General features: G+C 54.4%; 1 protein-coding gene across 2 annotated transcripts in view; it reads right to left on the reverse strand.

The window, feature by feature from the left end:
• The window catches only part of ERGIC1 (endoplasmic reticulum-golgi intermediate compartment 1), a 106,381-nt gene that overhangs the window by 23,181 nt on the left and 57,088 nt on the right, over nucleotides 1–26,112 (reverse strand). For both annotated transcript variants that reach the window (XM_014786102.2, XM_087429410.1), the window contains exons 3-6: nucleotides 25,651–25,723; nucleotides 15,684–15,778; nucleotides 11,476–11,600; nucleotides 2,932–3,036 (exon numbers count right to left, since the gene is read on the reverse strand). In XM_014786102.2, the coding sequence (XP_014641588.1) occupies nucleotides 2,932–3,036; nucleotides 11,476–11,600; nucleotides 15,684–15,778; nucleotides 25,651–25,723 (398 nt within the window). The remainder of the gene's footprint in view (nucleotides 1–2,931; nucleotides 3,037–11,475; nucleotides 11,601–15,683; nucleotides 15,779–25,650; nucleotides 25,724–26,112) is intronic.

The following is a 26,112-nucleotide window of genomic DNA, read 5'->3' on the forward strand; positions in this document are numbered from 1 at the left end:
AATGACCAGTTGGGTGTGTCATACAGCGGGTGTTCTAGGAGAGGGGTGATGTGTAAGATGCCCCCTGCCCATCAACTTCCCTGTCCTGTGCTTGGCCAAAACCTTCTCATCATTCAGGGCTGGCTTAGATGTCACCTTAGGGGTCACCTCCTCTGGGAAGCCCTCCCTGACCTCCAGGCTCGGGGATACCCTGCCCCTGCCCTCACGTCACTGCCCGGAATCCTAGGCCTCTCCAGTCCTCAGCCCCCAGTCCTACAGGATCCTGTTTATTTACACTGGATCTCTTCTATGGTTGAGGGTGAGAAGCCTGTATTGTTTATTCATCATGTAGCCCCAGGGCCTGGCACAGAGCCTGACACAGAGCAGAAATTTCAGGAGGGGCTGATGAATCCATGACTGTATAAGGCATAGTAAAGGAAGACCCAGGGCTGGACACACCTGGTTTCTTATGAGCTGTGTGATTTTGGGCAAGTTACTGAATCTCTCTGACCCAGTTTCCTCATTAGGAAAAATAAATCCCATCCAGCATCCCTGAGGGAGTTTTTGTGAGGATTAAACAAGGGGTCATCTACAATAGTGTCCTCTGGGTAACAAAGTGCAGGCTGAAGGTGTCAAAAGTTCCCAGGAGGAAGGAGTGTGCTGTGGTGCAAACACTGTGTTCGAATCCTGGCTGTGCCACTAAAGAGCTGACCCTGGACTCGTGACTCTGTGCCTCAGTTTCCCCACATGCACACTGGGGTTCACAGTGCCTCCCTTCCAGGGCTGTTTGAGGATCTGGTGGGCTGGTGGGTACACAGGCAGCTGGGGTGCTGCCCACAGCTCAGTGTGTGGAAGGCCCTCAGCCACCACCTGCCTGTGGTCTGTCAGGCCTGACCCGCTGGGGTGGTGACCCCCTGCGCGCCTGTCTTCTCCGTGGCTGAGAGTCCCTGTGGGCTGGCAACATGCTGTATCCTGTGAGCCTGGTGCAGAGGAGGGCACAGACAACAACAATTGTAATGGCTTGTTTCACTGGCCACTCACTCGGCACTGGGCATTGTTCTAAGAGCTCCACGTGCATCAACAATTTTATCTTCACTACAATCCTAGGAAGCAGGTACTATTACCGTTCCCATTTTACAGATGAGATAACTGAGGCTCAGGAGGAAGAAATAATCTGTCCGAGCCCACACAACTAGTAAGTGGGAAGCCAGGACTTGGCCCCAGAAAGGCAGGCTGGGAACCTCCAACCAGGAGGCCCTTGGATGGAGAGATGGGGGGTGTGGGTGAATCCTGTGTGAATTCGCCTGCAGGAAGCAAATCCATAGGCCCAAGGCGGCCTTGCTTCAATGAGAGTGTGGACAGGGAGTCTGGCCGTGGCTCCCAGGGAGGCAGGGCCTTCTCTGTTCCTGAGCCCTGTCTCCAAGAGGAAAGCCTCTGGGGTCTCCAGAAGGACTGGAAAGGCAATGATGAGCCACTTGGGCTGGGCACAAGGCACCCAAAGGGAAAGAAGCACAAGGAACATGTGTGTGTTTGCAGGACAGTGCATGCTCAGGAGTGTGTGCAGGGGAAGCAGTACCAGCAATGCAGCCCGAAGCCAGAATCTGGATGCAAACCTAGGCTCTGCAGCAGACTGCACCCTCTCTGTGCCTCAATTTCCTCATCTGTAAAACGGGGACAATAAAGTACCTACCTCTGGGGCTGCTGAGGGAGTGAAAGAGGATGGTGCTTGTAAAGTATGGTACTAAGCACACAGAGGCATTCAACCAACATCAGGCATTCCTGCTGTAAGTGGGTATCTGCACACGTCCGTGTGAGTGGGGCAGTGCGTGCAGGAGTGTGTGTGTGGGGGGTTCTGTACGTGAGACATACCAGCCTGGTGAGTCTGTGGTGTCCCTGGGTGGTGAGTGTGTCTGTGTGTGTAAGGATGATTACACTGGCGTGGGGGAATGCTTGTGAGAACGCCATACACCCAGGTGTGTGTTCCTGTGGTGTGTGTGCTCAGGGATGGGTTTTAGGACGTACGTACAAGCACACATATGTCAGGGCACATCTTTGAGAGTGTGTCTGATAAGTGTGTGTACGAGTCTGAGCAGATGTGTATGCACACAGCTGTCATAATGGTATGCGCGTGTGTGCTGGTGGGCCTGTGTGGGCCGTGTGCACATCACTGTGCCTGGGGGCACCCGCCAAGCAACCCCAACCAGGAAACAGATTCTCATCAAGCAACTCTCGGGGTCAGGACCCGGGTCCCAAACCCAGCATGGTGGCCGGAGCAGTTACTTGCCCCTTCTGAGCCTCATTCCCTCTTTGTCAAATAGGGTGTAAAAGAATTTCCCTTTTGCACCATGGTGCGGGGCGTGGAGAAGAGAGCCCATCAAGGCTCCCTGCCTGCAGCTGGCAGAGCCAGGGCGGTCAGGGTTTGCTGCCATGGGGAGGAAACTGCTGGGGCTGGGCTGCCAGAGGCGGCCCTCTAGATCAAAACAACAACGAGGACTCGCAGAATCCTTCCTTCATGGCGCTCCCCTATGTAATGGACGTGGGCCCTGGGCAGTACAGCGGACAGGTACTGTGACGGGGAGTCAGACAGATCTGCTGGGGGACCCTGGACGACGGCTCTTCTGGGCCCAGCTCCAGTCTGTAAAATGCACTGTCCCCTCCTCCCTCCAAGGCTGCACCGCACAGAGAAAGCACTCGCGCTCAGGACTTGCTCCTGGAAGCGAGTCCCCTCCCCAGCCCCAGGTCTCAACCCGAGGTTCCAAGTCCAGCATGCTGCTGAGGATACTGTGTGCTCAGAAGGAACAATACAAAGGAGCTGCTGGATGGAACAGAAGCTCAAAGGGGGGGGACCCCTCTGGAAGGCATCCCTCTGTGACCAAGGAGGACAGAGGCTCTGGGAGATGCAGCCCCTGTACGCCCACCCCGGCCATGCCACTTTCACTGTGCTCTGCTCACCTGTAGCGTGTCCCCAAAGGAGAGCTTGTGGATGACATGGGTCATGTCTGGGTTCTGTGGCTGGGCTGTGGCACTGTGTGTGGACACGTGGAAGTTGCCCGGGACCTGGGGGAGAGAAGCAAGTTTCAGGAGTTCAGTTGGCTGCCCCAGACGGTGGGGTGCAGAGCTTCACCCTGGAGTCAGACAAATCTGGATTTGGATCCCAGTTTGGTCCAAGCCATGGGACTGTAGAGCAGCCACTGCCCTTCTCTGGGCCTCAGGTTCCTCATCCTCAGAATGGGAGCAATAACAGTAGCTACCAGAGGGGGCTGCTGTGGTATGGGGTGAGCGAATGCATGTGAAGCACCCAGCTGGGCGACTGGCACAGGTCAGGGCTCAAAACAGCAGCTGCCCACCATCAGCTCCCTGGGTGTTGGCCCCACGGCGGGTTGGGGGACGACCTCGGGGCCCACAGGCCAACAGGGCTTCCTCAAACTCCAAATCCAGATCATCACTCACCCAAATTTGCCCTGTCACCCTAGACTGGGGGATCCTTGAAGGCAGGACTGCGGTGGCCTCCTTTCCTCCCTGGGTCTCGAGGCCTCGCAGAGCGCAGCCCCTGAGAGGTACTGAATGAGTGTCTACAGAATGAATGATGCTGGTGATAATCCTGTGGCAAGGACCTCCACGATTCTCCCGGAGCCTCCCTGTTTCACCAAAAGGCCCCTCCTCCTCCCAGCTGCTCAGACCAAAACCCTTGGCGGCATCCTGGCCCCCTGTCTCTCGTACACTGACCTCCCACCCGTCAGGAAATGCTGTCCGCTCCGCCTTCAAGATGCCCAGCATCTGACCTTGTCAAGTCTCCACTGCTCCCCCGGACTGGACAGCGGCGGCAGCCTTCCCACTGGGCTCCCAGCTTCTGCCCCTGGCGCCCCCAGGCCTTTCCCAACAGTGGCCAGAGGGGTCCTTTGAACCCTACATTTGATGCTGTCATTCCTCTGCTCAGAACCCTCCAAAGCTTCCATTCTCTTGAGTCTAAGCCACATCCTCATACGTCCGCAGGCCACGTGCGCTCTGGCCGATGGCCACTCACTCTGTCCAGCCTCCCTGCCTCATCTCCCACCACCCTCTTCTCTGCTTACTCCCTCTGGCCACACCGGCCTCCCTGCTGCTATGGGAAGGGTGCCAGCGAGGTCCCACCTTGGGGCCTTGTGCCTGTGCCCCTTTCTGGAACCCTCTTCCACATGGCTCTCCTTCACCGCCCTCAGGCCTCTGCTCAAGGCACCCGGCCCCCATTCCCCAAGCCCCTTGCCCTGCTACAGCCCTCAGGATCACCGGCCACCTTCTTCTCGTCTGTCTCCTCCCACGAGAACATAAGGTCCTTGCTAGCAGGGGTTGTCTGATGTGTTGCTGGATTCCCTAGACCCTGGGGCCGAGCAGGTGCTCAAGAAATGTTTACTGAATGAATGAACAAATGAATGAATGACATTAATCCTTAAAATGGCGTTTTTGACTTTGGCACCTGGTAATTCCCATTTTACAGAAAAGGAAACTGAGGCTCAGAGCAGTGAAGAAACTTGCTAAGGTCACATGTCAAGAGCTGCAGTTCCAGACTCGGCGCACTGAAGCAGGACATGACACTCCCTGCCACGGAGACCTAGATGCCATTCACCTCAGCAGCCCTGGGAGGACGGCTATGTGGAGCCAGTCCTTCCGGAGGTGACAGGTTTGGAGTGAGACAAGAGCCTGGCCCTGGACGAGTCCCTGGCCTGCTGTGACACAGACCTGGAACAGAAAATGAGACTCCGCGTGACCCACACTGGACCAGAGGGACGCACAGACTGTGGGGGCCATGGGGAGGGCCCCCAACTCAGCTGGGGGTGTTCAGAGAGGGCTCCTCACTGGAAAAGGCCCCCTTGTGCTAAGGCTCTGAAGCCGAGTCTACACTGCTCAGGAACAGAAGGCAAGGCATCTGGGCAGAGGGAAGAGCATGAACGAGTGTGCAGGTCAGAAACTGCCCAGTTTGTGGGCTTGTGTAAGGAACTGAAAGAGGTTGGTGTTACTGAACCCCAAATAAAAGAGGGGCGTGAGGTGGGTAGCACCAGGAAACAGAGGCATAAGAGGGAGGTGGGGCTGTTTAGCAAAGGCCCCAGATGCCACAGTGAAACACTCAGGGTTGATTTTATTCCAGCTCAATGAAGGTTTCGTGAGCTGCATTAGAGGAAGGAACGTGGAACACGGTTTACAGCTCACGCGCAGCAGCCCACCCAAGCCCGCTTCGGTGGTAAGCACGCCTGTCCCAAATGCGAGGCCGTGGACTCCCACAGGAATATTCCTGTCTTCACTGGGACCTGAGCTCTGGACTGATGTGGGAGGTACTAGGCTGAAGGCAGGCCCAGCCTCCACGACGCACAGCTGAGTGTGCCATGGGCTAGAACGGTGCCTGGGATCTGAGCCTGGGGAGCCAGAGGAGGGGGCAACCCAGCGGGTCAGGGTGAGCAGACACGACAGCTCGGCAACATCTCCCTGGAGGCACCACATCGCCCGCTTCAGGGGCCCGGTTACCTGTGGAAATGTAGCAGCTGAGTCCCACACGTGGGCTCTAGTCCGGCCCCACTGCCTAGCTGGGGGACCTTGGGCAAGTAACCCCGGTGCCTCTGTTTCCCCACTGGCAAAATGGGGATAGTTACCACAAAGGGGACTGGGAGGATTAAAGGAAGGGCTGAGTGCAGAGCCGATGGCAGTTGTTACTGGGCTGGGTTCACAGGATGAATGTGTGTCCTCAGAGCCAGCAGGGAAGGGCCCTCCCGGAAGAGGGAACAGCATGTACACAGGCAGAGCCTGGGGAAAAGCCCGTTGTATTTTAGTTATGTTTTTTAACTTCATTTTTACTTATAAATAATACCTGGATATATTCGTATTATAAAAAATTCGTGTGATATAGTCAGGACTAAAGACCCTGTTGCCCACCACCCCCGGAAGTAAGAAGCCGACAGCATCAGGCGTGCGTCCTTGAGAGTTTTTCTATGCAGTGACATGGGGCCTCCCGCAGACCAGGCCGTGGGCAGAGCTCAGAATCAGGTTTGGGGCCTGGGCCTCAAGCTCCCGGAGTTAAGTGAGTCAAGGAGGTTGGCTCCTGTGCATCTGCCACCCGCGGCCACCCCTCGAGGCTGTGACTCAGTGACCCACCCCCCCAACAGGGAATCCATCACAGGTGGCTGACTCATGCCAGCACACGCTGGGCTGAAGACAGAAAAGACCACGCTTTTAGAGCCTGTGACTTAGGAACCTACGTCAGTGTCTCTGATGGATTTTAAAAACACATAGATGGAGCCAGGCGCCAAGCCCCAGCCCATCCTGCCCTCCTCTTGGGGAGTGGGGTGATTAAGCGAGGGGTCCAGGCTGCCGGGGGCTGCTGGTGCAGCTCAAAACATGCCAACTCTGACATCTGGCCGCTGGCCAACTTCCTGATAGACGGATAAGGAGGCCCCAGGGCAAGGGTAGGCCTGATGAGGGGAGACAAAGGGCTGGGGGCCGGCTGCTGAGCTCGCCCGCCCGTCATCACAGCTGGCTTTCTTATCTGAGCACCCCTTGGTTGAGAGCTTCTCGAAGGCATGAACCCTTAACAAGGGAGAGTGGGCACCTCCACTCCCTCCAAGGGTTGGGGGCAGAGGCTGGCCTGAGCTGTGACCCGGAGTGAAGATGTCAGCAAGAAGCAGCAACAGGCAGCGGGTGCAGGAAGAAAGAGCGGGGGCCCTGCGGCCAGGCTGCCCGGGGTTCAAATCCAGCTGTGGGCCCTTGAGCAGGTCACTTAATCTCCTAGGCCTCACTGTCACAAGAACTAAATGAGTTAACAAAGGTAAAAGGCTGGGGAAGAACCCAATAGGTGGCAGCCATAACGTGTGGGCTGGCGTGACCTTTTCCTAGAACTCCCGGCCCTCCCCGGGCCAGAAGACCTGCTTCTTGGATGTCATCCACACACATTTTCCAGCACACTTGTGCCCACGGGAGGATGGGTGCCAGCTGATGAGATCATGGACATGCCTGCTGACTGGAGATAAGGCAGGCCTGGGAAGGGCACTGAGGCTTGTCCATCACCACCGTGTTACGTGCTATCTGTATTTTAATTCGTTCCTGTCTCACACCTGTGAGGTCAGTATTATTACCCCCATTTACAGATGAGGAAACTGAGGCTCAGAGAAGCTACATTGCCCAGAGTCATCCACCCAGCGAGCGTCACAGCCAGGATTCTTGACCACAGGTCTGTCTGACACCAAAGAGCAAGTTTCAGTTCACCCAGAGCCAGCCAGCTGGGGGCCCCCACCATAGCCTGTCTGGGGGGCGCTGACTGCAGTCTTAGGTACGTTTCCCAAGGTGGGGGGGTGTGTGGCGTTGGCCGTCTCCTGTGCCCACCCCACGCTGGGGTGCTGAATAAAGCTGGTCCTTCCTTGTTCACTGGCTGGGGCTTCATGTGTTTTTACCCAGGTGATCACATCCCCTAGGGGAGGTCCCCACGGTTGGGAGCCTTCCCTTACCATCCTGTCTCCACCATAAAGGGTCCCCTCCTTTATTCTCCATCATAGCACCCCCTTCATTCTCATGGCTGCTTCATCAGAATGACATGTTGGCTTGTTCTGGTGTTTACCTGTGGGCTGGCTGTCACCCTGTAATAGACCATAGGGGACACCAAGGGCAGGGACCACGGCTGTTTCTCTCGGCACTGCACCCCAGTGCCAAGTGTGGAGCCAGGCATACAGCAGACACTCAATAGTATGACGTACAAGTGAATCAGCAAGGGCGGGGGGCAATGGTCAAAGAAGTCAAGAAGTGAAACAGATAATAGCAACATAAGGGTCATGACAGAGGGGGTGGTCACGGGAAGGGGAGGGCTGGCTTCCCAAGGGGCGCACGTCCACCAGACATGTGGACGAACAGCAGCTCTCCAGGCACAGAGGTGGGGACAGAGAGACGGTATCAGAGGTAGAACAAAAGCCTGGCCCACCACCAGTTCACCCACCTCCCTGCCCTGTGCCCACAGCCCTGCCCTCCCTCCTCTCCAAGGCAACCCTCCACTGCGCCTGGGTCCCAAGAACCGGCTGTGCAGCAGCCCCGTTCTCCCCCACGTCGTCGGCTTTCCCCTCACACCGGGGTCAGTGGTCCGCCCTGCCCTCGCAGCACCGGGCCTACTCTCTGATGTGTTCTCTTCTATTCCGGGCCCGCCCACGCCTGGTTTCCTCTACCTGTCTGGCTGCTCCCTGTCCTACCTTTTGTCACTCCGCTCCCCATTTCCTGACCTCTAAACACTGGAGTGCACCAAAAATCAGTCCTCAAACTGCATTCCGACAGAGACCTAGGTTCTTATATTTCTGGTGCCGTGGACCTTTCGCCAGTCTGGGACACCTATGTTTTAAATGCTTAAAATGTTTTGAATGCATAACATACAGAGGATCACAAAGGAAAGAAATGATATTAAAATATAAAAAAGAATATTTGAATATGCTTCTTTATTAATGCAGTGAAGAACAAGACCTGGTCATAGGTCAACTAATTACTGTAATTTCCAAGTGGTGGTGATATAAACGTATCTTGAAATTATCTGCAACAGTTTTAATGGGACGTCAATATTGGCAATTTCTATTGGTGGCAAAGTCAGGAGTGCTGCTAATGCTACTATGGTTTGTTGCCTATGTTCATCATGGAAGAAAATGCTAAATTTGAGTGAGAATTTAGTAAAAATAAACATGTCATTTTTCCCCCATCGAAGTTCACAGGCACTTTGCAATTCAATTCTCACTCCTTGGGTGTCTGTGGACCCCAGGTTTAGAACAATGTCCTACACCCTCTCCTTAGGTAATCTAGCTTAGATCAATGACCCTCAAACTCTAGTGGCATCTGAATCCCCTGGAGGGCTTGTTATGACAGAGTCAGTGGCTCTGGGCGGGGCCCAAGAATCTGCATTCCTACCCAGTTCCCAGGGGACGCCGGTGTTGGTCCGGGGGCCCCACTCTGAGTAGCAATGAGCCAGACTTTGACTGCCAACGTCACCTATTCACCAATGACTCCCACATTTACATCTCCAGCCCAGAACTCTCTCCTAACTCCAGAAGCACACCTCCAACTCCCAATTTAACACCTCTAATGGGAACCCCAAAGGAAATACGTCCAGAATAGAACCAGTGATTTCCAGCCTTACCTACTATAGAATCCATGAGCTCACAAGCTTCCATATGGAGAAAATGGGACCACTTGGTTGTCAAGACAAAACCCTAAAAGGTTTCCTTGATTCCACTCTTGCCCTCACCACCCTCATCCAGCTGATCAGTGAGTCTTGTTGACTCCACATCCCTCAGCCGGCCGCTCCTCTCCAACTCCACTGCCACCACCACTGCCCGTGACCTCTGCTCCTGGCCCCGTCCAGGTGCCCCCACACAGCTGCCAGAGAGACCTTTCTAAGATCCTGCTGTCCAGCAGTACTTTCTCTGATGATGGAAATGTTTTATACCTGCACTAATACAGTAGCCACTAGCCACGTGTGGTTATTGACCACTTGAAATGTGGCTGGTGAGATGGAGAGACTGAATTTTATTTAATTTTAATTAACTGAAATGTAGCTAGTGGCTACTGTACTGGATAGTGTAGTTCTAAAGCATAAATCCGCTTGCACTGCTTCCCTTAAAACCCTCAAATGGCTCCCCATCACAGCCACCATAAAATCCAAGTCATAGGGCACAGTGAAGACCCTGTGCGGCAGCTAATGTGCAGAAAGAGTCCCCATGAACCACGCCTCCCAGCCCCCACGCCCTTGGGTAGTCCCCTCCCACCCGAACCTGGGCTGGCACGTGACTCAGTGTAACCCATAAAACGTGGCAGAAGTGACATTCTCTACTTTAGCATCCAAGGGAGCCCTGAGCTGTCACAGAAGAAGTCCACCCTGCTAGAAAGACCACATGGAGAGACCCCATGGAAAGGGAGAGCCCTGAGACTAGGGGAGAGAAAGATAGGTCCAGTCTTCCCAAGCACCCGGCCGAGGCTGCAGACCCCCCTGGGGCCTGTGGGAAGGGAGAACACACGCCCTGTCTAAAGGGGTGGTGGCTCCTCAGCTCCAGGTCACTGCTGCTAGTGGGACACGGGACCAGTGTGGCCAGGGCCTCTGATTTCTAAAAGCCAGAAATCTGGACTCTCAATCTCTCGATATTGGCTCTGACGTGTTTGGCTGTACAGGACACATGTAACTTGTCTCTGGGCTGAGTGTGGCCAGTGAGTTTGCAACCTCTGATTCAGATGGCAGGAAGGGTGTTCTGGGTAGAGACTACAGGAGGGCAAGCAGAAGCCAGGAGTGGCCAGTGGGTCAGTTTGGATGGGACTGGGAAGGGGAGGCATGGGACACAGGGATAGCTGTGTGGCCTTGGGCAAGATACTTAACCTCTCTGGGTCTCAGTTGCCTCATCTGTAAAATGGTGCCACCTCACAGGGTTGTTGAGAGGCTCTGCTGCGATGATACATAAAAGGAGCTGAGAAGAGTCTCCCGTGGGGTTCCTTGGCACCCCCAAACGCACGGCACCCGCATCCTTAAGATCTGAAGTTCCTGGTTCTAGCAGTGAGATGATGGTGGCACCTGGACTGGACGGGCCCTTTGGAGCTGACCAGGTGCTTCCAAACCCACCCCTCGCCCTCCCCTGCTTTACTCCTCATCACAGCACCTACCGCCCAGGGACGCGCTTTTCAGCTTGTCCACTGCCTGTCTCTCTCCACTAGCGCAGGAACCCTGCCCACCTACTCCTTGCGTTGCCCAAGAGCCGACAGCCCACCCTGCAACACAGAAGGTGGTCCATGAAAGTTTTGTGAATGAATGAATGTGTAATAGCTCATCTAATCCTCACACAAGCCTTGTGAAGGGCCGGCCCCGTGGCTTAGCGGTTAAGTGCGCGCGCTCCACTGCTGGCGGCCCGGGTTCGGATCCTGGGTGTGCACTGACGCACCGCTACTTCGGCCACGCTGAGGCCGCGTCCCACATACAGCAACTAGAGGGATGTGCAGCTATGACATACAACTATCCACTGGGGCTTTGGGGTGAAAGATAAATAAATAAATAAAATTAAAAAAAAAAAAAAAGCCTTGTGAAGTGGGTGGTATCATTATATTATTATCATCAGCACACCCTCAACGTAAAGAGGTAAAAACCGAGGCTAAGATGGGTCAAGTGACTTGTAGGGCACTGCCTGGCCAAGAGCGGGTAGAGCTGGGACTCGAGCTCACGGCTGCAAATCCTAAGGCCTTCTCACCACACACTGCCTTCCCCAGTGGGGAGAAGAGCAGCCCCTTCCTGAACCAGCCAGCAGGGGCTCCACACCTCAGGGGCCTGGAACGGGCTCCACACCTCAGGGGCCTGGAACCCCTACCCAGAGTCTCAGGAGGAACCGCCAGGCGCCTGGATGCTGGCTCTCAGCTTGCCGGGGACTCTGCGGGGAGGCCAAGTGGGCGCACGGCTCCCCACCAAGTTTCAGGGAGGAAAGGGATGGAGGGGACGGGGAGCAGGTAAGAGGGGCCCCCGCAGGATCTCCGTACCTTGTTGATGCTGAACTGTCCCTCGAAGCGGCAGCCTGCCCCGTTGTTCAGCGGGATCTTCATCGAGTTGTCGATGTGCCCCACTTCGTGCCTGCCCATCTCATCCTGTATGTCGAGCCCGACCACTGCAGGAGCCAAGGACCGAAGAGGGTCAGAGACCCCCAGAGAAACGGGGGGAGGCTGGGGACCAGCCCCTCCTCTCAGGACCCCTCCTTCATCCACTCCATGGAGCTCACGGTCTGGGGCCCAGAATCACAGAGAGGAAGTCAGCCAGCAGAGGAGGACGACAAAGCGATGGCTGGACCAAGAGGGAGCAGGCCCACAATGTCCCCATCTCCTGCCACCGCCTGCGGCATGAAAGGAGAGGGGAGAAGAGCTGGGGAGCCAGCAGCTAATGGGGCCAGGGATGGAGGACTGCGGGGTACAGGGGTGATGACTGCTGAATGAGGCTGCAGGGAGGCAGCGGAGGGTCAGGGTTAAAAAGGTGCCTGACTTCACTCACATGGAAGATAAACAAACACAGATAAGGAGAATAGACTGGTGGTTATCAGAGGGGAAGGGGGTGGGGGAGGGCATAAAGGGTAAAGGGGGACATATGTATGGTGACGTATGGCAACTAGACTTTTGGTGGTAAATAAAATGTAATCTACATAGAAGTCAAAATATAATGATGTACACATGAAATTTATATAATGTTATAGACCAATGTGCCCTCATTAAAAAAAGGAAAAAAAAAATAGGGCGTCTGAATCCTGGCCCTGCCTTTTACCAGCTGTGCAACCTTGGCTGAGGCACTCAACCTTTCGCTGCCTCAGTTACTGTCTCTGTAAAACGGGGGTGATGATAACTACACCCTCCTCAGAGGACTACAAGGATCACATAGTTAATATGTGCAGACATGCTCAGAACCAGCTCTGATGCACAGTGCGGGCAAGTGCTAATAAACATCAGCACTTAACTATCTCAGCCTCTGGGTTCACTGGGTGGACAGGCTCAGCAGTCATGCATTCATTCATCCTTCATTCATTCACACCTCCTTTACTCAACGCCTATTCCTTCAGGCCCTGCCCTCCAGGAGCCTGGGCACTTTTGTGGGTTCCTTAGTTCACTAAATGGGAAACGTGGGGCCTGGAGTCCTGGCCCTTGACTCCAATGTCACTCTCCATCCCCTCACTGTGACTCAGCTTCCCCATCTGTAAAATGGGCCAACTGCATTCTTTGAGATGGCCCAAGTGGTAAGGGGGAGGGCGGCTGTAAACTATGGAAATGCAGGAATTTCCCTGCAAGAGGCACTAGAAAAAAAGTTGCAATACAGAGAAAGAGCAGCTGGAAGCAATTTTAAGGGAGCCAACCCTAAAAGGGAAAAATGGGAACAATCCCGTGTTCCTCAATAGGGAAGGGGAAGTGAGTGAGGGCCCGGCCGCAGAAGGGAACGTGATGCAGCTATTACAAAGGGCACTCACGCGTTTGTAGTGTGTGGGGATGCTGCTGCCGCAATGCTCGGTTTAAAAGAAACGCAAGCAGGTCCCCATTTGACTCAGCAGTTCCACCTCCAGGAGCCCGTCCTCCAGACACACACGTGTCCAGACGTGTGCACAACCCTGCTCTGGGCAACCTTAATTGAAATCGTGACAACTGGAAGCAACCCAACTGCCTGTCAACTGGGGACGGGTCAATGGAACATGGAACAGCCTTCTCCGGATGCTGTGCAGTAGGTACAGGAATGAGCTAAATCCGTATGTGGGGAGGGGCAGCTCAGAGCGGGGCAGTGGCTAAGAGCGTGGGCTCCTCTGTAGTTCCTGGCTCTGCCCCTTACTAGCCGCGGGACCTTGAGCAAATCACCTAAGTTTTCTGGGCCTCAGCTTTCTCCTCTATCCTAGACTTGGGAGGATTTTAAAAATTAAAACAGCACTTACTACGTGCTGGACATTTTTCTAAGTGCCTTTTATGTAAGAATGCACCACCTGAACATCCCTGTGGGGAAGATAATATTATCAGACCCATCCTATACTGGGAGACACTGAGGCACAGAGAGGTTAAGTAACTTGTGTGAGATTTCATAGCTAGGAAACAACGGAGCTTGGACTGGCACTCACCGAGTCTCGATCCAGGGCCCACACCCTTTGGCCGCTCTGCTAGAACACTCGCGTCTTAACGCAGTAACACAGCCAAGGGATTCAGGACAAGGCCCGGCCCGGCGTAAGAGCCAAATATACGGCAGCTGTGGTTATTATTTTACTAATAGTATGAGTAACGCAAGAACAGCGCCAAGGTGTTAGCAGAAAAAACAAGAAACCCCGGAAAGGTCCCATGTCATTGGGTCCCAATTATGTAAAAAGAAAAAAAAAACCCAAACGTGATAGATGTTGATAGACAGACAGACACACACACAGGGGTACCAGCAGAAGCTTCCTCTGGGGTGGATGGCACCCTGGGGAACACCTACTTCTTTTACTTTTTTCTTTATACATTTCTGTATTTTGAACATGTATCTTTTTTAAAAACAAAAAATGTATTCCTGTATTAGTTGTGTAACAAAAAATATTGTTTTTAAAAGCAGGATATGAGATTGCACACGCAGATGATCTCAGCCATGTTTAGAAAGGAGGGCCAACAGGGCGGAACGGTGTCAAATGTTAACCGACGCTGTCACTGGGGGGTGGAATTATGGGCGATTTCTCCTCTCTCTGCTGCTCTGATTTTCCAAAGGTACAATGATGAGCATGCTTTTTTTTCTATAGTAAAAATTTGAAGTTCTTTTAAAGAAAAGCCAGGGCGAGGGGCTTGAGTGGGAGCCGCCTGGGTTCGGGTTATAGCCCGGCAGAGCAGCAGGACCTGGGGGTGGTGCAGCCAGCAGCTTGAGGTCGCCCGGTCCCTCCTGGGCCACGGCCCGGAGCTGGGACGGAGCCTGGAACCACATCCCTTCCCTCCCCTGGCCCACTGGTCCCAGCCCTCTGGCCTGACTAAGAATTTCCTTGTTCCAGAGACATAACCAACTCCTGAATGAGAAGCTGCCAGACAAATTATTTTTCTAAGAGAAAGAGAAAAAATAAAAATAAAACCAACTTATTTCAACAGGTTCCTTGGCTCAGGGCCCACTGTGGATTCAAAATGGTGACGTAATTCTCACCAAACGCAAAAACAGGGCTGAATCTCTCCCTATCGCTGGCCGCAGACCCACTCAATGTTCTGCTCTCGGTAGGAAGGAAGGGGGTGGGAGGAGAGGAAGGGCCTGCATCGGGTTATGTGCCAGGCTGGGGCAGAGGGATGGTTAGAGCCCCAGTCCAGGAGGGGACACCCAGTCCACTTGACCCCTAACAAGTCTAGAAACCAGCTCATCAGACCCTCCCAACAACTTCAGGCACTAGACAGCACTACACCCATTTCACAAATGAGGAAACTGAAGCTTTGAGAGGTCACCTTCATCAGGGTCATGCAGTTTTAGTGAGCAAAGGAGCCAGAATCTGACTCCAAACCAAACTTCCCATGAGTTTTAAGTAATTCATTCTCTTGGTGGAAACAAATGAAAAAAACAAACAAAATAGAGTGAGAAGTAAAAAAGGAAATTTCCCAACGGCTGCTGACAGCTCAGAGCTGCATCCTTTCCAGGTGCCTGCTCTTGGCTGGCTGGAGGTCTCCTTGCCTTGAGATGCTGGAGAGGTTGTGTGACCCCCACGCTCCCCCACACACCACCCTGCAGCCATTAGCCAAGGATTTGGATAATAGCAGCCCGGCCCCCTTGGGGCTAGATGGGACACACTGAGGTGTCATTCCCACGTCATAGCTCCCCGTGGGATCAGGCTGTGAAGAGACTACACCTCTGCTTGTCCTCTCTTCCCCCTCGCCCTTCCAGGCTCCTCCCGAGAGCCCTCGCTCAACAAATCAACAAATCGTGCAGAGACTCTCAGGCTCTGCTCCTTGGGAACTTGACCTAAGGGCCATCCCCGACCCCCACACCAACATGGCTCCTCTTCAGAGGCAACCCTTGTTAGCAGTTTCTTGATTTTTTTTTTTTATTCCAGAAAACCTCCAAGTGCATGCACATTTGATCACATTCTCCCTCCAAGAGTGGGGAGAATCTGATGCTACCTGTTGTTTGCAGCGTGCCCTGCTCGCTTCACTTGTCCTGGTTATCTCGCCATTTCTGCACATGCAGCTCTGCCTACAGAGGTGTCCTGCTGGAGCAGAGGGCTGCTGGGAATACTCACATTCGCAGTGCAAATTGGGTAAACTGATGTTCAGGCTGACGTCGATTTTGCCGCCACTGTCCTTGTCTGGGTCATCGACGTAGAGCTCGTTCACGCTGAGGGAGACAAGTAGAGAAGCCTTCGCTGAGATGGGAGCTCCCGTCCCGGCTGCAGGGGACAGCCAAGGGCCACTTCACTTAGTGACCACTGCTCAGATAACCTGGACCCCCATCTGAGAGAAGTCTGTGCCTGCTCCGGCATGGGGAGCAGGGCTCCCACCTCGAGGGCGCTCTCCAAATGCTCGCCTTACCACCTAGAGGGAGGGGAAGGGCGGGCACTGAGAGCAGAGCTTTCAGTGTCAGGCAGACTCAAGTTCCAGTCCTGGCTCTGCCGCTTTCTATGTGAACTCGAGCAGGTGACTCCCCTCTGCGAACCCATGTGTGAAATAGGGATACCACCACCCACTGTTCATGGGGTGGTCTGAACACTTAAATGAGAAATGTGGGCCTTACTAGGGATCAGGGCCTGGCACCAACGGGCACACAGCACCTTACTCCCTCCTCTCTTGAGCTCCCTTCCCACCCAGCTGGGAAGTCGGGGACTCCCTGGGTGCTCATCTTCAATGTCCCAGCTCTCACGAAGCCCTGGGGCGGGCACCAGGTCTGAGACACGACTAGAGTAATATATTCGTTTCCTGTGGCTGCTGTAACAAATTATCACAAAGCTAACGGCTTAAAACAACACACATTTATTATCTTAATGCTTCTGAAGGTCAGAAGTCTAAAATGGGTCTGCAGGGCTGTACTCTTTCTGGAGGCTCCAGGGGAGAATCCATTTTCTTGCCTTTTTTGGCTTCTAGAGGCCACCTCAGCTCATAGCCACCTCCTCCATCTTTAAAGCCAGCCCCAGAGCATCTTCTCTCCTCTCTGACCTCGTGATTCTCTTATAAACTCTTGTGGTTTCATCCTGCCCACCTGGGTAACCCAGGATGGTCAGCCCATCCCAAGACCCTTGACATAATCACATTTGTCAAGCTCCTATTGCCGCGTGTGTTAACATAGTCGCAGGTTTCAAGGACGGGGACGTGGACATCTTTGTGGGGGAGGCACAGTTTGGGGGCAGGAGGCTCCATGAACAGCCATGACACCTTGCTATTGGTGACAAGGGCGCCACAATAGGATCTGTTAGTAACATGCATTTATTTAACAAATACTTCTCGAGCACCGACCGCCAGTCAGGTACTAGAGACAGTGAGGAACAGACAGCCGTGGTCTCTGCCTCCATCGAGCTTACAGACACCACTCGTCTCCTAAACCAATACCTTACACCACCGTGATGACCGCTTTGATGGAAAGCTGAGGCACGTCATGAGAGAAACTATCGGGGTGACTGACGTCTGGGGAGAGTGGGCTGGGCAGACCTCTCTGAGGAGATGGGAGCTGAGGTCTGAAGGATGAGGCGGCTGCCCTGACAAGGAGGAAGGGAGAATTCTTGGGATGGTGTGTGCAGACGCCTGGGAGTGGGAGGGCACGGCTCTGGGAGCTGGAAGAAGGTGGTTGTGGCTGCAGTGTCAAGCACAGGGAAGCATGGTGGGTGACGCGGCCGGAGAAGGGGCGGGGCCACGGTGAGGCCTTCACACTTGACCCTGAGTGCAGAGGCATGGACAGGCCTGCCCTTTAATAGGCTCCTTCTGGCTGCTTCAAGGACGACTGACCGGAGGGGCCACCGTGCATTAGGGAGAGCACATGGGAGGCTGCTGCAGTAGCCCAGGTGAGAGATGGCGGCCTGGACGGGGTGTGGCGGGGATGGAGAGGAGGGAGGGAGGGATGCCGGGCAGGCAGGACTCGCTGATGCACGGGGTGTGGGGGTAGTTTGAGGGAGGCATGCAGAGGGCCAGCCACGTTTCTTTCTGGAACCATTCGTTGGGCTGGGAGCCCCTGGAACAGGAGCGGGACTGGTGGGGAGGGATAGTACCGAGTTCCCGTGGCCGTGCTGAGCTTGAGGTGTCTAGGAGACATCCCTGAGGAGCTGCTGGGTGCATGTCGGATGGCTGTCTCTGAAGCCCACTCCTGATTCTCAGATAACTCCCCACGGGGAGAGGGAACTGAATTTAAAGGCTGAGCTAGTGGGCAGTGACAGGGCAGTGCTGGAGGTGGCCGGGCTGTGGTTATTTTAAACACTAATTAGGCCCCTTGGGTGCCGTCCACAGGCTGTAAAGGAAGATTGCCGGCTCTAAACAACTGGACTCTAGGAGGGCCCTGTAAACGGCCACTTTGGGAAAGAATGAGTGGAGCAGGGCAAGGGAACTCGCTTTTACTAAGAGCCGGTCTCCGTGCCCCTAGCTCCTCGTGTGATGCAGCTGGAGCTCAGTTAACAAGGAACGGCAGGCTCAAAAGGATACCTGGGACTTGTTTCCTTGTAGGGGTCACCAGGATATTCCCAGAGACAAGAGAGCGACAGGGGCGGCTTAGCCTTCAGACTGCTGCACCTCCAGCCCACTAAGCCAGGAGAGGCCCAATCGGGGCCTGTGTGCATTCACGTTATCCCATCTGCCCCTGTGAAACGTCCTGATCCCCACTGCAAAACCAGGAAAGGAGGCTCAAAGAGGGTGAGTCCCATCCCCAAGCTCACACAGCAGGAAATGGCCGAGCTGGAGTCCCACCCCAGGCCTGCCTCCTGCCCGGGCCCCAGGCTCGCCAGGGCTCCTGCTGCCTCCCCTCCCTCTCCTCCTCAGCATCCTGGGTCCAGGGAGAAAATGAGGGGGGCCTGGCCCTCTGAGGCCACAGGGTGTGGGGAGGGGAGACAGGAGCCTGTGCTTGGCAGCCTCACAGCACTGGCCCCCATCAGAGGACAGGAAGAACAGACGAGCCAGTGCAGGAGAGCCAACAGGATCACAGGAGGTTCTGCGGGGGCAGAATCAACTTCTCCACAGCCAAATGCTCCTCCTTAGCCTTCAGCTCCCAACTTCTATTCCAGTCTTTTTTTTTTTTCTTGTGAGGAAGATTGGCCCTAAGCTAACATCTGTGCCAACCTTCCTCTATTTTGTATGTGGGATGCCACCACAGCATGGCTTGACAAGCAGTGCATAGGTCTGTGCCTAGGATCCAAACCAGCGAACCCCAGGCCGGTGAAGCAGAGCACGCGAACTTAACCACTGCGCCACCAGGCCGGCCCTTCTACCTCAGCCTTAATTCGAAACTTGAGAGGGTTGTTGAGTAACGAGATTGCTGGGAGAGTGAGACTCTTGAAGCTACTCACCTTTCCCACCTGGGAGGCGAGGCCACTGCCCATCACTGAGGGATGATGTCACCCCCTGGCAATCCTCTGGGGGTGACCTCAGCGCAGAACCAGGTGAATCCCAGGTGTGGCGCCAAGGTGAGCTCACCCTCGGGGCCCCAGGAGGCCTTGCCCAGCCCACTGGCTCCCAGGGGCTGAAGTGCCGCCCAGGACAAAGGGGCCGAGGGGCCAGGGAGGGATGGAAAACGCACTGGCCTGCAGAGCTTGGGGCCAGTCTGGTTACGTAAGGCCAGAACTGGCTGCTCCCAGGCGCCTTCCTGAAGGGCCTCGGGCTGTGGAATAAACACGGCTCAATCACCTGTGCCGCCCACCCGCTGAGGTCAATACAGCTGCCTTCCGAGTCCAAGGCAAATGTTCCAGGGCCGCTGGCTTCCTGCCACCCCCAGCCAGCGTCGCAGACCCGACCACAGCCGCCACTCGCAGGTGCCTGCCAAGGCTGGCTAACATCATTGGCTGGGGCTGAACTGATTTTAAAAGGCCAGCAATCGGCCTACCTGGAGGGGAAATAAATGTTCTGTGGATTCACTGCTGTTTGGAGACTTGTGTGGGCCTGACTCCTCCTGTCACTAGTGTGGGTGATGAGAAGGCCCATGGGGCAGCGGCAGACAGATGTGGGCTCACCTCCTGGCTCTGCCACTTGGGGGGGGGCACCTGGGACAAGTTGCTTCACCTCTCTGAGCCTCAGTTTCCTCATCTGTAAAACTGGGAAAGCTCTCTATGAAGTTTGAAGATAGGCAAAATCAATCTATGCACTAGAAGTCAGAATACTGGTGGGGGTTACTGACTGGGAGGGGGCAGAAGGGAACGTTCCAGGTGGTAGAAGGAGTTGTCTTGATGGGGTGATGGTGACAGGGGTATAAACATGGGCCAATAGTCACCGAGTCTCACCCTTAAGACTTCTGCACTCTGCTGTTTGTAAGTCACCTACACCTCACTAAAAAGAAAGAAAGGAAAAAGGAGGGGAGGGAGGGAGGAAAGAAAGAAGAAAAAAGGGATAAGGATTCCAGCTACTTCATGGGGCTGTGAGGACCGCTGGGTAGCTGTAGGCTAGCTTGGGGCAGGGGTGTGTATGTTACTCAGCTCTCTAGCACAGGCTCTTCTAGGTAAAGAGAATAAAGCATCATGGAAGAAGTCCAGGGTTCAAATCCTGGCTCTGCCACCTGCTGGCTGATTGGCCTAGTGCAAGTCGCTTTGCCTCCACTAGCCTCAGTTTCCCCAGATGTAAAATGGGGACAAAGATTTGGCACAGCCTTAGTAAACAGTAAGTGCTCAGTAACCGTCCACTACTTTTACTGTTATTAGTAACATCACTGTTTACTGGGTTGATAATAACAGGTATACCAAGAGTACCACCTCCTAGCATTGCAGTGAGGGTTAAACGTGCTAACTTGTGTACAGCGCTTAGTGCAGTCCCTGGTATATTCTAAGGCCTGCATAAAAGCTGGCCTTGCTCACAGCTAATCAAAGATGTCCCAGTTCTGAGCACCCAGCTGGTGCCAGGCCCTGAGCTGGGGGCTTTCACATGTAGCACCACATTTAATGCTCACAGCAAGCCAGTGTTTAATAGGGGTTACTGTTCTCTTTTCACAAGGAAGAAACAGGGCTCAGAGGAAGACAGATAAAAGACTGGCCAAGATCACTCGGCCAGGAAGAGGCAGAGGCAGGGGATCTGAAGCCAGAGCCACCGGAGCCCAGAGCCATACTCTTTCCACTGCATTACACGGATGGGACAGGAATCAAAAACTGAGGAGCAAGTGGCCCCGAAGTAGACCTGTGACGCAGGAGTCACCATCTTTCTGATAATCTTCAGATGCCCACCCCTACCCCACCCTACAGGGCATGGAGGTGCTAAGGGGTCCACTCTCTTTGTGCTCCACAAGCTTCCCTCTGTCACCTCCACCTGCCACACCCCAGTGGGCGGCAGCATCTGACTCCCCCACCAGGACAGGGCTCCCTGAGCTGGCCACACAGAGGTGCTCACACCTCTGCGGAATGAACCAGGGAGGTGACCAACGTGCACTGGTGGACAAGTGGGGGACTCTAGGCAGCGTCAGGGAGTCAGGCGGACTGTGTGGGGGTCAGTAAGCAGTGGCCATGTAGGGAGAGAGGAAGAAAGGGACTGAGGAGGTAGGGGTGGGGAAGTGTAGGTGGAATGTAAGGGAGGGCCGTGAAATTCTAGGCTGAGGTGTGAGTCTGATGACATCTATGGAAAACAATTTTACTTGCTTTTAGAAGAACACTTGAATAGTTTGGATTCCTGCCCAAAGTCACTGATCTCCATGCTTAATAATTTGATTTAATGGAAACTTACACAGGAGTGGGGCCGACAGCAAGGGCCTGGGGTGAGGAGGGGAGGGGAGGGGAGGGATGCAGGTTATGCAAGCAAGTTCTCCGGGACCTTGAGTTTTAAATCCTGACTATTCCGGGTGTAAGTGCATCCATTACCCACCAGGCATCTCCAAAATCATCCCTTCACAGCCACCTAGTCCTGCCCCCAGCCCCTTCTCTGTGGTCATTGTCCTTGGACCCTTAGCCCCTCTACCTCGGGTCATCACCTAGCCTCCTCACCAGGGCCTTGGCCACCAGGGTCGCCCCGGCCCAAGCCCTTCACAAGAGGTCATCTTCTGAGGCATGAACCCGATCCTGTCCCTCCACGCTCAGAAGCCTTCAGGCCTCCCACTGCTGCTTCACGTGACCTCCGTGTCTCTCCACCTGACCCTGGCTCACAATCCAGGTCTCAGAGTGGGTAACCTGGGCTCCGAGGGAGACGTCCGGCTCCTCCACCTGGTTAAGCTCCTAACTGGCCTCCCCACTCTGGGTCTGCTACCCGGAGTGTGTGAGGACACAGTTAAGGTAACCTCCAAGCTCCCACTGGGTAGGCAATGGCTTCCTGGAGTTCCGCAGCCACCTCACCCCAGAAGGGTGCATCCAAGTCTTCCGGTCAACTATTCTGACCAAAGAGCAGTGGCTCCCATGCACCTGGGGCTCCCAAATGCTCTGGGCAGAAAAGGGTCGGGTGACCGTGCTGGGCGCCGAGTCTGGGCTCTGGTGACAGACAGACCCGGGTTTGACTCTGGCTTCACCACTTACTAACTTCATTGTGGTTTTAGCCTCCTGGTGCCTCCACAGTTTCCCCAGCTGTGAAGTGGGACTAACGCTAACAGCAGGACTTAACTCAAGGGGTTTTGTGACGCTTAAATGAGATAATCATTGTAAAGGTGCTGGCACGTGATTGCCTATTATAAATCATAACTGGAAAGTATAATGAGTTGTATTATGCTATAAATGATCAATGGAGAGTTCCAGTTACTACACTTTCTTATTATAAATCCTCACCAGGTTAATAATTAAGAGCAGCCAGAGCCTGGGTAAAGGCTGGAATGTTCTGGAGCCACGTTCTCCAAGGAGAGGGGGCTGCTCCCCTGGAAACACGAAGCCTCAGAGCACCCTGTGGGGCCACTTTCCCAGGGATAATTAACGGCCTGTCTAGAGCCCAGGTTGGAGTCCAACCACGCAAACAGGCCTCCCTCCCTCCGGGGCCGGGCCAGAATAGCATCTTATGTCACTGATAACCACAGGCCAAGGTTGGAGCCATGTTGACCCAACCAGCGATGACCTCATTTCCTTGGGTTACAACCTCATGGCAGGTGGGGGGGCTGACCCACTGTGATCACAAAACTGCCAGGGAGAGCCAGCCACCCAGAAAAGGAAAAGAACTGTGACCTTCAGTTCCTCCTGAATTGGCAGGGCTTCCCAGGGGTCAGAGAAGCTTCTGACAGAGGGAAGAGCCCAGAGGAGCAATCCTTTTTCCTCTGGATTTTTCTGTGGAGTCCTTAGTCCTCAGCCCTGTAGATTCTCTTTGGGCAATTCCTGCACCTGGTCACGAGGCCACAGAGAGAAAGGGGGCATTAGGGTCCCTGCATGGTCATAGAGGGAGCCTCTGGCCCTGGACAGGTCTCTCCTCTCATCCTCGCCTCGCTCCCTCTCTCCAGCCACTTACACTGCAAATGGAGAAGTACTTACTAGCACAGGGCTGGACACAGGGCACACACTCAGTGAACGGCCCCCAGCGTTTTTCTCTCTCCCCACCCCTCATCCTTCTTCCTCTCCAGGGGTGTGCTGGGACCAGAGTGTCCAGAATGCCCCCAGCAGCCAGGAAGAGGAAGTCCTGGAGAGGGCAGGGGGCAGAGCGGCAGGAACACACCGTGCTCTTGGGAAAGCAGCAGCCCTGCCCTGGGTAAACAGAGTGAGCTGTCAGGCCTGCTGGAGTGTCCCTCCACACGGCAGGTGGGGCCCCACCTGCTCCAGTCGCAAGCTCCGATGTCAGAACTCACCTGTCGGGGGCCCACGGCCTCAGCACCCTGTCTCACTGTGGGCTGAGCTGATGATAACAAGCCACCCCTCACAATGTCAGCAGGAGACACGGGAGGGGACGAGGAAATTAATACACACGGAGCACTTATTACATGAAAGGTCCTCAGTGGCCCTATAACCTTTGTAGTGTTAGATGGGGAATAAATATGAAATGGATAAATGCACGCAGAGACATGGATCTATTGATATGAAAGTATATCAGATGCTACGTTAAGTACCTTTCAGGTAAATAATCTTGTTTAAGCCTCACAAAATATCACAAACCTGCTCTATCTCCTGCCCTGCTTTGTTTTTCCTTGAGAGCCCTTATCACTAATTGATACATTCTAGCTTTGCTTGGTGACCATCCGTGTCCACCGCCGGCATTTTCAGCTCCTCTGAGCGTGGAACCACATAGTGGTGAATGAGGCAGGCCTGGGCCGACTTCTGGAAGCTCGGGACCAAGGAGCTCATTAATACACAGCAGTGTCCACAGCCTGCCCTGACTCAGTTCCACCTCCTCCGTGTTCTACCCTCCTGCTCGCTCACTTTGCTCTGGCCATGCCAGCTCTCTTTCCGCTCTTCACATAAACCAGGTAATTCCTGCCTTGGGGCTTCTGCACTTGCTAGTGCCCCTGCTTGGAACATGTAAAGCCGCCTACCTGGTATCTGTGACACGGTCAGGGCTCCCTCCTTGCTGCTGTCACAAATATACCCCTCTCACCTTGCTCAGAACAGGAAGGGCCTGCACAGCAATCCTCCTCCCAGGCAATGGGGTGCAGCCTGGAGAGACCAGCAGGTGTCTGCACACAGTAGGTCCCTCATAGCACCAGCGCGTCTCAATCTCTTGCTGCTCTCCCTGCTTCCTCCTCCAACTCATGATGGGGTGACCCTGGGATATGCAGTGGCCCAAATGTGCACAAAGGGAAAGATGCTTGACTCAGATAGTCACTCCCCTTTAGGGGCTGGGTGGGAGACGAAGTCCTTTCTCTGACCCCCGCATGGTCAGTGGTCACACCTTGGGAAGCAGACAAGCCTCCTCAGGCCTGGAAGGCAGCTGTGACTCTTATCTGCCCTCCCTTGTTTGGCCAGCAATACTGAGACCCAGAGAGATTTGGCAACTTGCCCAGGGTCACAGAGCAAAGTGGTAATCCAGCTGAGACCTGGCCCTGGGTTTCCCAATGCCCTGTCTAGTGCTCTTTCCACCACTCCACAAATCCCCCTGAGCTTTGGTGCCACCAGGGTTAAAAACAGGATGAGAGGGACAGAGAAGGCAAACACTCCCACACCAGTGGAGGGTGGGAAGCTACATCCAGAAACGAGTTAAAGGGAGGTGAGACCGGCAGGCCTCGGGAGCCACCTCCTAACCACACGACTGTGGGCAAGTCCCCCGCCTCTCTGAGCCTCAGTCTCCTCATCTGTAAGGTGGGACAACTACCTCCCAGGGCTGTTTGAAGATTAAAGGTGGTAACATGGATACAGCAACAAGGACCACCTTGGGCTAAGCAGCTACGTTGTCAGTTTCCTACTGTCTTGTGGCTGCGAGGGAGGCGAAGGAAACCAAGAAATTCCATGAGTGAAAAAGACCATTCCAATGTTGAACAGGGGAGTGGGTGGCCAGGGCCCAGCCCCGTGATGACTTTCTGGGCTGTAAACATGGAAATGAAGAGGCTTGGAAGCCTTAAGCCAGTGGCGAAGGCAGGAAGCTGCTGGGTCTGACTCCGTCTCCGAGGGGCGTCCCAGGAGGCCGCGACTGAATGATTCCAGTGGCATTCTGTGTTACACACGCCCCAGAGCGTTTACTAGATCACCCAGACAATGAAGGATTCTAGGAATCGGGGATGCCTTCACAGTGCGTCAGTCGCTGCCAGGAAGCCACGCTGACTCCTCACCGTGTGGGCCCGAGCACAGGGGAGGGGGCTTTGCCGAGGGGCTGGGCTCTGATGTCAGCAACCTCGCCCCCCCGGGGTAGGAAGCTGCACCCATTTCTCTGAACTCTTCCAGCTTTACATCAAATGACCCTGTGATGATTCAGAGGAAAAAAAGCCCACTGGCCAAACAAAGGGACGGCACAGATGAGCAAATGATTGCAGTTCATCTGCGGGCCCAGGAGGCCCCCACAGAAGGAAACCAACATTTTCTCTTTGGCTTTAACACAGCAACGTTCACTTCTGCTCTAACTTTAAAACCCCTTTAAGAAACAGAGGAGTGACAGACACCACAGGCTTGGAAACAGGCGTTGGAAGGTTCAGAGGTCTCTTCTTTTTAAAGCTCCTCCCTCTTCTCATCTGGGGTCCCAGAAAGCTCTAGAATGGGCCATCGGGGGGATGTAACTTACACTTCTGTCGTTATAAATCCGGTGAGCTCCGAAAGGAAGAGGAAGAGGATGAAGAGACAGCAGCAGATAGAGACTGGAAGAAACAACACAGACGCACAGTTAAGGGCAGTGGGCACTGAAGGAGGGAGGCCGGCCCCTCCCTTCCCCTCCTCTCCTGCCCTCAGAGACAAGCTGCTTAGAGGGAGGGGGAAGAGGCCCCGCAGACCCTCCGAAGCCCCTTCCTACTCTTGGCCTCAATATGCAGCAGCCCCACTCCCAGAAAGGGAGACTGACATTCTTTGTTTTCTTTTTAATTTTTTTTCTCTTTTTTGTGAGGAAGATTAGCCCTGAGCTAACATCTGTTGCCAATCCTCTTTTTTTTCTTTTTTTTTGCTGAGGAAGATTGGCCCTGGGCTAACATCCATGCCCATCTTCCTCTACTTTATGTGGGACGCCGCCACAGCATGGTCTGACAAGCGGTGC

The sequence above is a fragment of the Ceratotherium simum genome, chromosome 4, assembly GCF_057802395.1.
Source record: "Ceratotherium simum simum isolate JZ-2026a chromosome 4, ASM5780239v1, whole genome shotgun sequence".
Lineage (NCBI taxonomy): Eukaryota > Metazoa > Chordata > Mammalia > Perissodactyla > Rhinocerotidae > Ceratotherium > Ceratotherium simum.